This window comes from Tiliqua scincoides, chromosome 1, assembly GCF_035046505.1.
Source record: "Tiliqua scincoides isolate rTilSci1 chromosome 1, rTilSci1.hap2, whole genome shotgun sequence".
NCBI classification, from domain to species: Eukaryota; Metazoa; Chordata; class Lepidosauria; order Squamata; family Scincidae; genus Tiliqua; species Tiliqua scincoides.
The window spans coordinates 50,166,532-50,182,221 of record NC_089821.1 but is presented as its reverse complement, the minus strand read 5'-3'; the positions used below and the strand labels follow the sequence as shown (position 1 = coordinate 50,182,221).

The 15,690-nt window shown below is 44.6% G+C and overlaps 1 protein-coding gene across 1 annotated transcript; it reads left to right on the top strand.

Annotated features, from left to right (window-relative positions):
- Positions 1-1,175: 1,175 nt before the first annotated feature.
- On the top strand, positions 1,176-15,004 carry CYP2R1 (cytochrome P450 family 2 subfamily R member 1). The gene is made up of 5 exons (XM_066640302.1): positions 1,176-1,294; positions 3,121-3,262; positions 7,281-7,913; positions 9,825-10,154; positions 12,880-15,004. The coding sequence occupies exons 1-5, from the start codon at positions 1,265-1,267 to the stop codon at positions 13,056-13,058; spliced, it is 1,314 nt and encodes a 437-aa protein (XP_066496399.1). The 5' UTR covers positions 1,176-1,264; the 3' UTR covers positions 13,059-15,004.
- Positions 15,005-15,690: the final 686 nt, after the last annotated feature.

Below are 15,690 nucleotides of genomic sequence, written 5' to 3'. Positions count from 1 at the left end.
GTGGCAAGAAAAGCAAGATACAAATTTTTTTTAGTGCAGAAGAGCATAACAAGAACATCTTGTCAGTGTGCTGTGAACTGAAAAAGGTTGAAAATCTCAGATTTATGAGATGGAAATGTAATACACTGTGTGGCCCCCAGGCTCTGCATCAAAGTATTCATGCTGCCCTCCAACTGCCGAAAGCTGGTCCGCCCTAATCCATGTTGTGAGCGACTGACCATAAGTGACAATCATATCATGGCAACAGTGATTTGTATAGGATGGTTTAGACTGGCCTCAGTGTGGGAGCCTAGCACCTACCAGTGCTTTTTTCGTAGTATATTACCTGTGGTCTCTGTTCTTCATACATCTGCACATAAAAACACATCATACTAGAGTGCAAGAACAGGAAAAAAGCTTCAGGGCTGGTTGGAAATATTCCCAAACCAAGCTTCCTTGAACCAAGCTCAGTACAGAAACTGAATCTATTCTCCTTTGTGTTGTCCTGGTGAGCCTTAATTTTAGAATGGACAGGTCATATCCCAGGTGCAAGGGAGGGCACCAGGATGCAGGTCTCTTGTGGCCTTGTGCGCTCTCTGAGGCATCTGGTGGGCCACTGTGGGATGCAGGAAGCTGGACCAGATGGGCCTTTGGCCTGACCCAGCAGGGCTCTTCTTATGTGCAGCTGACTGGGGAGGGCACCAGGTGCAGGCCTCTCCTGGCCCTGTGCACTCCCCAGGCCGCTGTGGGATGCAGGAAGGTGGGCCTGAGGCTGGCCCAGCGGGCTCTTCTGCCCGGAAGGCCGAGCCACAGCCAGGGCGGCGCTGTGCGGGGCGAGGAGTCCCGAGGGCGGAGGCTGCTGCGCCACTCGGAGCAGGAGGCGCCTCTCCCTCGGCGCTACAGCTGGCGGCCGGCTGGTCTTCGCAGCAGGGCGACTCCGGGCAGAGGCGCGCCTGGCACGCGGCCTGCGAGCGGCGCCAGCCGCGCAGTGATGGGAAGAGGCGGAGGGAGGCCGAGCGGGCCAGTCAGGCCCTCCCGCGCCTCAGAGGCGGCGCCGTGCCCTGGAGAGCCTCGCAGCGGCCGGCGGCGGAGCGGGGGGATGTGGGCGGCGGGCCAGGTGGGCGCGGCGGGGGCTGCGGGCGCCGCCGCGCTGCTGCTGCTGCTGGGGGTGGTGGTGCGGCAGCTGCTGAAGCAGAGGCGGCCGGTCGGTTTCCCGCCGGGCCCGGCGGGGCTGCCCCTCATCGGCAACATCCTCTCCCTGGCCTCGGAGCAGCCCCACGTCTACATGAGGAAGCAGAGCCAGCTGCACGGGCAGGTACTCCAGCAGCGCCCGCGCAGGGCCGGGCGGAGGAGGCCCTGCCGGGGAAGGGGCGAGCGGCGGCCTCTTCGCTTGCGCCCGTCCACCCGCCGCCTGCTGCTTCGCAGGCACGGCTTCTGCCTGGCGGCCGAGCCCGAGCTCCTCCCTGGGAGCGGCCCACGCTCCTGCGGAGACCTCGGCCCGGCTGCGCCCACCTCTGCTGCCGTGACTGGGCCCCGGCCTGCGGCCGGCGGGGGGTGGCTGCCGCCTCCCACCAGCAAGTAACTCCGCGCAGTCCTGAGCGGGTCTACTCGGAAGTCAGGCCGCTTGCAGCCTCCTTCCCCTGCCCGGTCCCTCCGCTCAGGAGGCGTCAGGATGCCGGCCTGGGAGCCCGCTGCCCTGCCGCCGGGCTTCGTTCCAGGAGACCGCCCGTTCGGTGGAAGCAGGTCCACTAGGGCAGATGGGACCTGATCCTGAACGCAGTCCAAGCAGGTCTACTCAGAAGCAGGTCCTGCTGTCTTCAGTGGGACTTGCTTCCCGGAAAGCGAGCTTCGGACTGCAGCCCCGTCGTTGCGGGGTTTGTGCTCACTGATTCGAAGGACGGGAATTTTAAGTCACGTTTAAAGACTCCGGATCGTTGTTGGTGGCTTGCACAGCGTCTCGTAAAGACGCACCTCGGCTGCCCTCAGGACAGGCTGAGGAGGCAAGTTGCCAGCACCGTTTCAGAACGTGTCCTGACTCAGCCTTGCTTGCAGACACTGGTTGCGCCTGACAGCCCTGGCTGCAGCACTCAGGCGCTTCTGCCTCAAATGTCCTCCTCCTGCTTAGGGCGCCACGGACTGGATTCTGGGCTTGGACGGTATTTTACATACTGGACATATGACCCTAAAACACATAGTGAATATACCACAAGGAGCAATGGTTAATCGGGGGCTTCTTGGTGCATGTTCCTTTTTCATGGTCACTGTGGGGACCAGTAGCACAGTCATGGCAAACATGCTTGTGAATAGGCTCTAAGTAACCTTTACAAAATACACCAAAGCTGCAACCCTGTACTTCCCTGGGAGTAAGCCCCACTGAACACAGTGGGAGCTACTTCACTGTAGATATGCATAGAATTGTACTGTTTTGACTGGTTGAATTGTCTGCTCCCGCTCAGTGATGGCACACTGACCTGTGTTATGCATATCCGATATTGGCCTTTTGTTTTCCTAGAAATACCTTGAATGTTATTTTCTCATTCAGGGAAGAACAAGAACCAAGGAGGACAGTCGGGATGCTGTCCTGACTGTCATGGTATGATAAAGATAACTATCTATAATGGATATAGCATCTACTTCCAGGAACAGGAAAATGTGTGTCTATTAGGCCATTCCATTTTCATAGCCACATTTGCATGGGCTGCCATCTGAAATAAAAGCAACTGTTTGTTTACTGGGCACCACACTAATTAAATGAACAAGTTTTTTTTTTTTTTTAAATCATGGTGTGTGAATGTTAATATGAAAGTGGCTTCGCTATTGCCTCTGGAGAACAGTATTTGGCCTAGATCCAGCATTTGGAATGTGGGTGTTGAGTCATTCGAGTCAGGGTGTGGAAATGGAGTTATCCACAATCTTCTAGCCCACCTGGTATTTTAGACAAGGATCATTATCACAGTATATGTGCCTTTATTTACAGATCTGTATTGCAAACTCATGAACATCTGAGGGAATTTGGGAATTGCCAGATTTATATTAATGTATGCAGGTCTGAAACAAGAAACAATAACTTTTTTAAGAAGAAAAAAATGCTTGTATTTTTGACTGTCTTGAAAATGACATGAGTTATCATTGTTTTTGAAGATCTTTAGTCTCGATCTTGGAGGTATCTCAGCTATTGTGCTGAATGGCTATGATGCTATTAAAGAATGCCTTGTTCAACAAAGTGAAGTTTTTGCTGATAGGCCATCACTTCCTTTGTTCAAGAAGCTGACAAAAATGGAAGGTATGTGCTGTTCTTGTGGATGTGGTATTTTTTAATGGGCATAGTATTCACTGCATTATCTGTTCGCTTTAAAATATTCTTGTGTGGTTTCTATCCTACTTTTCTCCTGAGTGGGCACCCAAAGCAGCTTACAGTAGTAAACTATTAAAATACACAGAATGTAGATACTAAAAGAATATAAACATAATATAAAATATGAAACATTAGAAGACAGCAGCCAACAGTCAAAACAAGAACAGATTTTCATTCACAACTTGAGCTCTCTAATTTGGTCTGTCACGTTACTTAAGCTCTGATGTTACAACAGGTAGTGATGGTAAACGCAAACTTGTAAGTCACCGTTTTGCATTGGTGGGCAGTGGGCACAGTTAGAAGCATTATCATCTTTTGAAGGGACAGCACACTCAGACTTATGTGGCTGCCCAATTAATTCTCAAACTACTGTGTTCATGTGTAAAATATACTTTGTTTTGTTAAACCAGTGATTTTCAACGTTTTTTATCTCATGGCACACTGACACGGGACTAAAAATGGTCAAGGCACAGCACCAGGTTTTTGACAATTGACAAGGCCCACCATGTTGCAAGTGGAGGCTCACATCTCCCATTGGCCCTATTAAAAATGACCTTCCCCCAAATTCCTGTGGCACACCTGTGGACCACTCGCGGCACACCAGAGTGCCATGGCACAGTGGCCAAAAATGGCTGTGTTAAGCCATTATTGCTTTACAAACAGATATGCTCTACACATAATCCTTTTTAACTGCAGCTTTTGCTACCTCCATATTTAACCACTATGGCAAAAAGGAGTTAGCTGTTTTGCCCACGCAATGCAGCCGTGCTGCATTTATGCAACTGATGGCCCAATCCTATCCCCAACCATTTATGGCGATGCAGCCACCCCAACAGAGTGGGTGCTGTATCCAGTGGGAGGGTGTTCAGGAGGTCTGCTAGAGGTAAGTAAAAATATTTTCTACTTAACTTTGTGTAGGCCTCCTGTTGGCTTGCAGGTCTCCTTGGACCCATGCCAGCTACTTAGCTGGCAGAAGTCCAGGGAGAGAAAAGGGGCAGGATGGGTTTGAAAAGAAGGGATAGGATCCTGGCATATGGTGGTGCCACCAGGATCCCCTTGCCTGAAACTTCCCCTTTCCACCCATGCCACATCCCTGCCATCTTCTTACCAGAGTTGGCACAGCCCAGAATCCACAACAGTGGGAGTGCAAAGCTGCTGCCACTATGCACCAGTGGTTGCAACTGGCCTAGCAGTGGTACATTCTTTGCACTGTTGCCATTCCTTTTATGACAGCTGAACAGATTCCAGTGTTGTAAATCAGCCATGCGATTGGGCTGTCATTGTTATTGCGTAGAAAGCTTTACTTTAAAAATTCAGCATCTGATTCATTGTTTCTTTTCTTCACTGTACCTTAAAGCTAAGGCCACATTCCAGTCAAAGTTAAGATTTTAGAGTTGCATTGATGAGTTGAAGTTTATTGAAATTTGCCTGGTTTGTGCTCTAACCTTTTTTTCAAGTTTTTGACCATAGAAGTTGGAACAGACTATCTAATGTTCTTTGTCTCACATTAGACATTCCTTTGGTTAGCTTACTGAGACACTGTGCATTTCTTACTCTTTGTCATTTAGCTTAAAAATTAACCCGTTCTGTAAAGTTTTAGGTAGCAATTATTTGCAGCTGACACACTCTAGTCAAATTGAAACTGGTGACTTCAAGTTCATGTGAGGACCTTATAAACACACATCTGTAATCTTATGGAGGGAAAAGCTGCCTGTGTGGAGGTGATATTGAGTAGCAAAGGAGCTGGTGGGAAAAGGGGTTAAATGTTCTTTTACTCCATACCGCTCCACTACTTAATCTCACCCTCCTGAGGCCATTTTTATATTAGAAAAAAGAGCTTTGTTTAGGTGCATTTGTGTGTATTCACAGATCTTGTCTATGGGGCCCCCACTCGTGTGCTCCCTCTGGAGGGTCCAGACCGCAGGGACAAGCGTTCACTCATATCCGCAGTTTCAGCTATCCATGGAGCGTTCCAGAACGGAACCCACTCAAATAAGGGGGCACACCTGTAGTTAAATAATGATCATTACATGGGGCAACAATCACTTAACGGTGGTGACTCCTTTTCTGGTTTCCTTCTCTGCCAAATAACTCTTTATTAGCTGAAGTAGCAGCCCCATGGCTTGAAGATGCTGCTACTCAATACAACTCGTAGATGTGTCAACAATAAGGCCTTGGGCATCAATAATTAATCTTGGATGAGCAGGTTGATCTGGCTTGTATAATTAATACCTGGTTGGATGAAGCAGAAGAAATTGCCTTCTCCCAGCTTTGCCTGGCAGGCTTTTTTGCATACTGCATGAGCTAATCCTACAGGTGTGGAGAGGCAGAATCATGAGAGTCTATCAGAAAACCTATCCAGGTGTCTAGTCTAGGAGTTACTTACACTGGTAATTGCTCTTGTCTGGTACCTGCTCCTAAAGCTAGAGGCACAAGGCTAGGGATACAAGACAACATTGGATTCTCCTGGTATTCCACCCATCTCCCTGCCTGAACTGCTGTAGGTGGTATTGGACATGGTGTTGGAGTTCCACAGTCTTTTGGTCTTGGGAGATATGAATGTTAACACTGGAGATCCTGCCCTTGGTATGGTCCAGGATTTCATGGCCACCTTACAACCATGGGCCTGTTTTAATTAATATTAGCCCCAGTGCACGTAACAGTCACATTTTGGACCTAGTGATTCCTGCTAGGCTGCAGGATGGTGCTCAGGGAATGGAGGGTATTCACTCCTTTGTCATGGTCTTATCACTGCCTGTTATGGTTTTGACTAATTGGGCTCCTAACCTCTGTGTTGATGGGGAACCTATTTGAATGATTGCTTCCCACCAGAGACGGATGGAAAAAGAAAGTTTCCTGAGGGCTCTGAACCATGCTGAATCCAAACATAGGTTAGATTATTAAACCTAAAGTAAATAAGATTAAATCCAGTCAAGGCAGAGACCATCTACAGTGTGTAATACTCCCAGCCATGGAAGAAAGTAACTGTTGGGGGGGGGGCAGCCTTTAAAGCTGAGCCTCAGACCAGAGGGATGCAGTAGTATGAAAATGCTATAAATCTTCAATATTCTCTCACACAAGGAAACCAACTCAGTGAAAGTCTTCTTTGAAACTTTCTACCACTTGGAGAAATGTAAAAGGCAGATCAGTACTAACAGGAATCAGATTTACAGCACAGATGGGACCTCTGTATCCATGGATATCAATGTGAGTGCCCCGGACCTTCATTGAGCCAGACTTGGCCCAACCTGAGCCCTCTGGAGGTGACAGGAGCTGTGCTCTGGTCACCTCTAGAGGGCTTTCTGAAGTGCTCAGAGGGTGTGCGCATATGTCCATGGCCTCTGTGGGCTTCAGAGGGGCCCTGGAGCGCAAAATGATGACTTCCAGTTTCCCAAGGGAAACTGGAAATGATTTTTTTTGCCCTTAGAAGGCATTCTGAGGCCTGGGAAAGCCCCTGGAGGCTTCCGGTTTCCTGGAAATGGGAAGTCACTATTTTTTGTGCTCTGGGGCCATTCTGAAGCTTGCAGAGGCTATGGGCTGATGTGCCCTTCAGAAAGCCCTCCAGAAGTGACTGGAGCACAGCTCTGGTCACCTCTGGAGGACTCAAAGGGGCCAAAACCATAGGTTTCATTATCTACAGTTTTTCGTATCCTCGAGGGATTCAAGAACAGCCCCATCTGTATACATTTCCAGTTCCCAAAGTACTGAATGCATAGTGGCTGAACTTGGGCATGTGTAGTGCCTGCAGTATATCACTTTAAGGCCTGGTTAGTACATGGTTGGTAGCCATTAACTCCAAAACTGATTTTTCTGTGACTTTTCTGAAATATATGAATTTGTGATAGCAGCCTTGCCATTCTTTTAAAACATGGACAAGATCTTCAGATGAAAGAAAGGAAAGAAAATTAAATTGTGGGTTAAGCCTATTGATCTGTGTGTATTTCAGGTTTATTAAATTGCAAATATGGCAGAGGATGGACTGAGCATCGCAAACTAGCTGTAACCAGCTTTCGGATTTTTGGATATGGTCAAAAGTCCTTTGAATGCAAAATATCAGAAGAATCCATTATTTTCCTTGACGCCATTGACACGTATAAAGGCAAAGCTTTTGATCTGAAACACTTGATTACAAATGCCGTTTCAAATATTACCAATTTGATTATTTTTGGAGAACGATTTACATATGAAGATACTGAGTTTCAGCATATGATTGAAATATTTAGTGAAAACATTGAATTAGCTGCTAGTGCTCCCGTGTTTTTGTATAATGCTTTTCCCTGGATTGGTGCCTTGCCCTTTGGAAAACATCAACAGCTGTTTAAGAATGCAGCTGAAGTATATACATTTTTGCTCCATCTTATTCAAAGGGTCTCACAGAATAGGAAGCCTCAGTCACCTCGACATTTCATAGATGCTTATTTAGATGAGATGGATAAACATAAAAATGACCCAGAGTCCACATTTTCAATGGAAAGCTTAATTTTCTCTGTTGGAGAACTTATCATTGCTGGAACAGAAACTACAACAAATGTTCTAAGATGGGCAGTATTATTCATGGCTCTTTATCCTAATATTCAAGGTAAGTGTTATGTCATAACGGTGATATTTTGTATCTATTATTAAGAACACATTTTCCATGCAGTGTAGTGGTATTGTCATTGTTAATCTTTAGCAGTGCTGAAGATTTGGGTTGTAATAACATCACTCTGTACATTTTAAAGCCATACTATAGCCAGAAATTCTTCTCTTTCTGTTTTATCATGGTGAAACATTCTACCTTTTTGACAGACAGGCGGGGTGGAGTACCACAGTGGAAAAAAAATCAGGCTTATATGCTCAAGAAAGAATGGGATCCATTCTTTAAGTGTTTGGAAAGGCCTCACATCATAAAGACTTCAAGTCTTTTTTAGCTTCGTAGGGGCTGAATATATTGTATTATTACTTGCCCTCCCTGCATCTTCAGAACATATAGGAAATGGACCTTAACAGACAATACATCTTGCTTCCAGTTCATGGACAAAGTAGAAAACAACTTCTACTTCATTTGTTTGTTGCATATTAGGCCAAAAGTTAGTTCTACAGTTCAGGGCGCAATCCTAACCCACTTTCCAGCACTGACACAAGGGCAATGCAGCTCCAAGGTAAGGGAACAAATATCCCTTTTTTTGAGGAGGCCTCCGTGAGTGCTACCCAACTGCAGAATGCAGCACATGTCCCATTGGCACAGCTATGCCAGTGCTGGAAAGGATTTGGTCCTCAGTCTATAAAGAATCCACATTCAAATATAGTGAAGATGTTTGGGTTAACATATCAGGGGAAAAAATATGCAGGTGATAGGTTCACTATGATGCCACCTACATGGGTATGAATGCTTGGCTCGGTCATACTCACCAGACTATTAAACATCACTGGTAGAGTGGGAAGAAGATTTTGGAGTCCTGGGTCCCAGGCTTCTTTGGGATCATTATGGAAGGATATTTTAAGATGCAAATCTACCAAAGTCACTGTGCAGTTCTGATTCCTTGGCACTACAATTAGAATAATGGGCAACCAAGTTCCTGATGTGTGTGAGCATTGGTAGATAATGCTTAAAATACGGACAGAAAAGCAGTTCGAATTTGGCAGGTGCCACTGCCACCAAACCTGCCTCCTTCCCAGGCCTCATCCACTGTCCTGACTGCACCGTTCCACCCACCTCCTCCCTGCCTCTACCCTTCCCCTGCCCTGTTCTGCCTCCCCCGTTAGCCTGCCTTGGTTGTTGGATCTTTGACCGTCTGCTGGTATGTGGGACGCCACTCCGGCAGGCACATTCTACTATTGGTCAATCTGGATACAATTGGATTGTAAGAACCATATCAAACCTTGTTACCCAGATCAACCCAAGTGCATCGTAACTGACAATAGCTGTTAGTTTTTCCATGACTTAAGCCATATCTGGCCATTTTAGTTGAAGGGACAATTTCAGCTGCAGAAATGAAAGATGATAATTTAATATCGGGGTAGGACTAGAAGGGGTAGTGAATGTGACCATAATATATGGAACACCCAGAATAACTTTCAGGTAACGTTAGAGGAAGGATGTCACCATGGAGTGATCACACTAATTCTGGGAGGGTAGAAATATTAATCTGTTATAGTTAACACAACACAAATGTCTCTGCACCTTAAAAATTAATCTTCAAAGTGTATTGTAGCATATGTTTTTGTGGGCATGAATTCATGAAGTGGACTTCTAGGCTGTTAGGTTTGTGTGCGTCTGCACACACTATGTACAGAAGGGAAAAGGATTTATACAGTGAGGCCAAAGACCAAGAAAATACAAGAGCAGTAGACATGTTAACATTTCTAGGCGACACACAAATCTTTAGAGTAAGTTAGAGAGACGCCTTCTACTATTGTGTATTGAGATTTTATATTTAAATGGTTTAGGAAAGAATATTATGTCTACATTTTTTAAAAATCAATAAACTGACAACTTTTTCTTTAACAGGACAAGTTCAGAAAGAAATTGATTTAGTTTTGGGGATAAACAAAACGCCCTGCCTAGAAGACAAATGTAAAATGCCATACACAGAAGCAGTGCTCCATGAAATTTTAAGATTCTGTAACGTTGCTCCACTGGGTATTTTCCATGCAACATCTAAGGATACTGTTGTGCGTGGCTATTCTATCCCTCAAGGCACTACAGTCATTACAAACCTCTATTCTGTACACTTTGATGAAAAGTACTGGAGTAACCCAGAAGTGTTTTGCCCTGAGAGGTTTTTGGACAGCTCTGGACAGTTTGTCAAGAAAGAAGCATTTACTCCGTTTTCAGTAGGTAAGATGTGTCTGTGAATCTAGAAGCAAGAATTCTATAAATAAAGACAATATGCATAATTGCATTGTTTGTATATAATACACATATCATAATACACAAATCTAACAATCAAATATAGGCATGTGTCACTTAGAAGCATTTACTCCGTTTTCAGTTTGCATTGTTTGTATATAATACACATATCATAATACACAAATCTAACAATCAAATATAGGCATGTGTCACTTAACACATGCCTTTTGCTTAATGACAGACTGCATATATGACAGTGGTCAAAGCACAACAAAGAGGCTCTTAATGCAAATAAGAGGCAATCTATTTCTAGTATCCTTAGCAGCCAGCTAGTTTCTGGCAGGATATGTCTGTTGGCACAACAAAGGCACTAAATTGGGCTGAATGTTTGCTTAACAACATAATCACATAACAGTGGGGATCGGAGAACATATCCCCATCTTTAAGTCACGAGCATCTTTATTCTTGTTATCATAAATAGTGGGCCTAATCCTAATAGCTGCTGCATCATCAGAACTCGTGTTCTGGCAGTTCAGAAGCCTTTCTGGCATCACAAAATGTGATGTGCTGTCATGTGCAATTTGGCTGCTGATGGAAAGAGTAAGTGGCAGACTTCCAGGATACCTCGTGCTGGTTACTGCAGGAGGTGGGCAGAATGTGGCAGGTAGGGGGAAGAATGGGGAATTGTATTAGGGGGGTGTGTGTGTCAGGAGCAGGACAGGGAAGGTTATCAATGGCAGTGGTTCTGCTGATACCCTATATCCCTTTCCAGCCTTGATTCACCTCCCCAAGACCACTCAGAGTTGCAACAGCCAATGAGCTGGTGTAGACCTATCTGGGAAGGTCTAACCATCTGAGTAGACCTTTCAGGGAAGCGGAGGCTTACCCCATGGTTTCCTTACCTCAAATGTTCCCTTACCTTGAGGAAGTCTCTGGGTAAGTGCCCCCCCCCAACCAGGATACAATATGTGCTCCATTCTGTGCAGCTGAATCAGTGGGAGAGATTTAGTTAGGATTGGGCTGTTAATCATTATTTTTTTGCATAATTGTAGTAGTTTCAAAACTCAGTACAAAGGTGGTTATGAAAATAAGATTACTGCATATACTCATGCATAAGTCAAAAAATCTATGAAAATTGACCATGAAAACCTTATACACCAGTCACTGCGGTGGGTGGAGCGGGAGCTTAGCAACTGTCTGGTGAAGTGGGAATGGGACTGGGCTGAGAAGCAGGACTCGGGGTGGAGAAAAAAGGAGAAATTTTACTTACCAGTAATTACAGTATTCAGAGGCAGCCATTTTAGCTTCTTCTCCAGACAGGAAGAGAAGTGAAGGCAATAATGGGAATTGTATTCTGTATGAGTGTTGCTGCTATGGAATTTCAGCACTGCACTCTTCCCAAAGCCTACAACTTTCATAAGCACCTTCATCTTCCTATTAGGAGATGAAGATAAAATACCTCCTTTTTCTCTTTTTGCTGCTGCCTCAGAAGAATTCCTGGTAAGTCCTTTTTAAAGAATTTCACACACCCCTATGTTTAAACCCACCCAGACCTGACTTATCCGAGGGTCATAGAAAATCCAGTGATTTTGCTTTGCTAAAACCTGTCCTTGACATATCTGTGAGATCAACTTATAGGTGGGTATCTGCAATATGTTGCTCTTGTGTTTAGCACCTGAATATCTTTGATAGTTTTATATGTCACAGAATACCTCCTCCTTTTTAGATACAAAAATTGGCCACTGGCCAGTGGATTTTTCAACATCTTCCTTTGACTTACTCAGTTTTGTTGCTTATTTCTTCTTGCCATCATCATCACTCTTGCCTGTTTGCCTCGCAATCTTCAAAACATTTCCTTCAGTAGTTGAAAATGATAGGAAAACGGCGCATTGGGGCTGCGTGTTTTCAAGGTAGTTCCCTGAAACTTCTCTTTCTCCGCCCCCAGTTCCCTTACTGTGTTGGAAATGTCCCTTTCCAAAGCTCTTAATCTTCATTCATGAGAAATGTAAATGTAGATAGAAGATGAAGATAATGAGTAGTACTCACTTGTGTGTATGCTCCCATTCTCCAGCACTGGAGTATACAAGATCTCATCTCTTTCTCATGGTTTGTTCAGGGCTTCTTCTGCCTCTTGCAAAGCTGTGCATTCTTGATTGCTGCAGCCTTTCCTGGCTCTGCTTGCAGACTTTACCATTATTTCTAGCTGAGAGGAAAACACTTGGATCTTTCTGCAGTAGATGAATTAATTTGGCAAAGGACACCTGGATCATGTGCAACCATGTTAGCATAGTGTATTCCTAGCTGTAGAAAGTACTTAGTGGAAAAGCCTTATTTGAGCTTCAGTCATTCCCACTGTTTTGTCACTGTGTATACAGAAGATTTTTTTTCTAAGCAACTCTGATGTCCTTTAAACATGTTCAGAAGTTGTAATTCTTCTGTGGTTTCTGGAGGTTCTTAATAAATTGGCACTAAAGCAATATACAAATAACACTCTCCAGATTGTTCTTTTTCTTTTTGGAATGGCGTAGCAACTTAAATGAAAAATATTATTGGATCTGACCTAGCTCAAACAGTGGCTTACCCAAATAGGTTTCGATTCTTTTAAAATGCTCTGGCATTGTATCCTTATTACCTTGTATATGGCATCTATTTTTACATGAAAGAAAAACTTGTTAAATGCCATTTTCCTTTTTCTTCACTTATTTTTCTTCAGGACGAAGACACTGTTTAGGAGAACAGCTGGCCAGAATGGAAATGTTTTTATTTTTTACTTCATTACTTCAGCGATTCCATCTCCATTTTCCTAGTGCTCAGGTTCCAAATCTTAGGCCCAAATTAGGCATGACATTGCAACCTCATCAATACCTCATCTGTGCACAGAGACGTTATTAAACACACGGACAAGCCCACTTCAGCCATTCTGTTAGCAGTCCTTTCACATGGTGGTAATGCCTGTCAGCAGAGCACTTTCGTGTTTGAACAGCTCAAAGTGCAAGGTTCCCAAAGCCAAGGGCCTGGGAACCTGCTGAGATGATGCATGTCACAGTACTTAATAATGCCTGAGCCCTCTTCTTCAAACTATTTCCTTCCCTATGTGAAAAACAACTAAGGTACATCATGTAGTTTACATGGTTTCCAGGAGGAGAAACTGAGAAGGCAGGCGGTATAGAGTAACCTAGTACATGTTCTACACCACACTCCAGTGTGATAATTGGGATAAGGTGGCAGTGCAGCTTAAAGGCACTTTCTACATCTCTCAGGTTCACTCTACCAGAAAAGCTCCAGATAGTTTTCAACTTCCCAATAACTCTTCCAGCCTTTATCTGGTTTCCACTGCTGCCTACTCAGACTTAGCACTTGTTCCATAGCAGAATCAATTCAAGACTGCATTCTAAAAGGTCAGAGGCATGGGTGGTGTTGGGGGTTGACTACGCCAGGTACTGATCCTGGGCCCACATCCTTCAGTGATTCTACCCATTTGGGTCAACCCCTGAATCCTCAGGGGATTACAATTTAGATTGTAAGCCCTTTGGGGACAGCAAACCATTTACTGATTTATTTTACTATGTAAACCTCTTTGTGAACTACTGTTGATAAGCAATATATAAATACTGTATTCTTAATCATAATAGTAGTAGTGATACCACCCTATGTGCGATTAGAGCATGGGTTAGTATCACCATGGGGACCTAGTACAAGGCTTTGCCCCAAGTTGTCAGCAGCTTAGCGCTGGGTGGGGGTGGGGGTATGGCCTGCACACCTCTCAGTGCTTGAGGTAGCTAAGAAATTTACTGCATTTGAGTACCTATGAGTTATATTTGAAAAAAAACCTTGAGTTAAAGAACCTAGACTTTATTTGTTTGATAAGACCCTTCATGGCCAAGCATTCTAGTCAGTATTCTGAATTTAAACATGCATTTTGAAATACCTTACATACTTTGAAATGTAGCATACACTTCCACTTAGTATACTAATTAGGAGCAAACAGAGAGCAGCTTTGACTATTGCATTCCATTGGAACTGGGTGAATACATAGTCAGTTGTGTGTGAGAGTGCCAGTGCAGAGTTTACATCTGGGTGCATTCTAGTTTCACAATAGCATTCTGGATCTTGCTGCTAACAAATTTTTCAGACTCAAAGCATTTATTCTACTGAAGGAAGGGTGCCATGGGTGACACCTTTTGATGATTTGGATAAATGTAGATCAGCTTTAAATAATTGGTTTATTTGCAAGAAAAAAATCACATTGTGAATTTCATATTACAATAAGGATGTCCTAATAAGGTTGACAAAGGGCACAATCCTAACCCGCTTTCCAGCATTGACATAAGGGCAATGCAGCTCTGAGGTAAGGGGACAAATGTTCCCTTACTTTGAGGAGGCCTCCCTGGGCGCCACCCAACTGCAGGATGTAGCACACATCCCATTGGCACAGCTATGCCAGTGCTGGAAAGTGGGTTAGGATTTGGGCCATACAGAGCTATTTGTGGGACTTATCTGCCCTATCAGTTCAGCATCCTCATATGTTATTAAAGAACTATATTATTGCCATAATTTCCTAGTATTGGCATTTTGCCAGCTTATAAGTGATCCTCCACAAATGTGCACTTTAGCACATTACTCAGTACTCAGTAAGACTGGGCTCTTGTTAGTTTTACAGAAGAAAGTGAGGCTGGTACATGTACAAGAGTACAGTTATGAAAATGCATCATCAGATAGGTACTTTTTTTCTTGTCTGTGAAACACTAGCAAAAACCCCAAGCTGTTTCTCCCAAAATGTGATGCTAATGAGTCGTTTTCAAAATGATCTGGAAGAACTCCATGACTCGGGGGGGGGGGGGGGGAACTCTAAGCACATACTTACCTGGGAGTAAACCCAATTGAATACAGCGATACTTTTGAGTAAACATACATACAGGGTGGCCACAAAGTCCCTTTACATGCTAGTTAGAAATCTGTATACTTCCATTCTCCACACAAATTTTACTCCCCACCCCCCTTCTTCTGGATACCTTGCGTGTTGACAGATGGAAGCAATCCCTGATAATAGTTTGTCTTTAGATCCAGCTGTTGTTATGTAGAGGTGAGAAACACTCGCTTTCACAATACCCCAGTGTCACACCATTAAGTCTGGACTTCAAGGAGGCCACACTCTAGTGCAGGGGTCTCCAAACCCTGGCCCGGGGGGCAGATATGGCCTGCGACAAGCCTCTATCCAGCCTGCAGCCAGCCTCTTGTCCCCTGAAAGACTGGCCCATTCAAGTGTACGTGACCAGAGTTGTGCTCTGGTTGTGTCTGGAGGGTGTTCTGAGGGCCAGAGAAGTTGAATGAATGAGCCCATTCATTCATTTATTCACTCATCTAATTTCCATCTCTAATTTATTTAAATTTAATATTTAAATTTTTTTCCTGCCCTCAACACCATGCCAGATATTTGATGCGGCCCTCTGGCCAAAAAGTTTGGAGACCCCCTGCTCTAGTGGATCCATGTCCACTCCATTATCCACTGAATTTGTTGTCAATA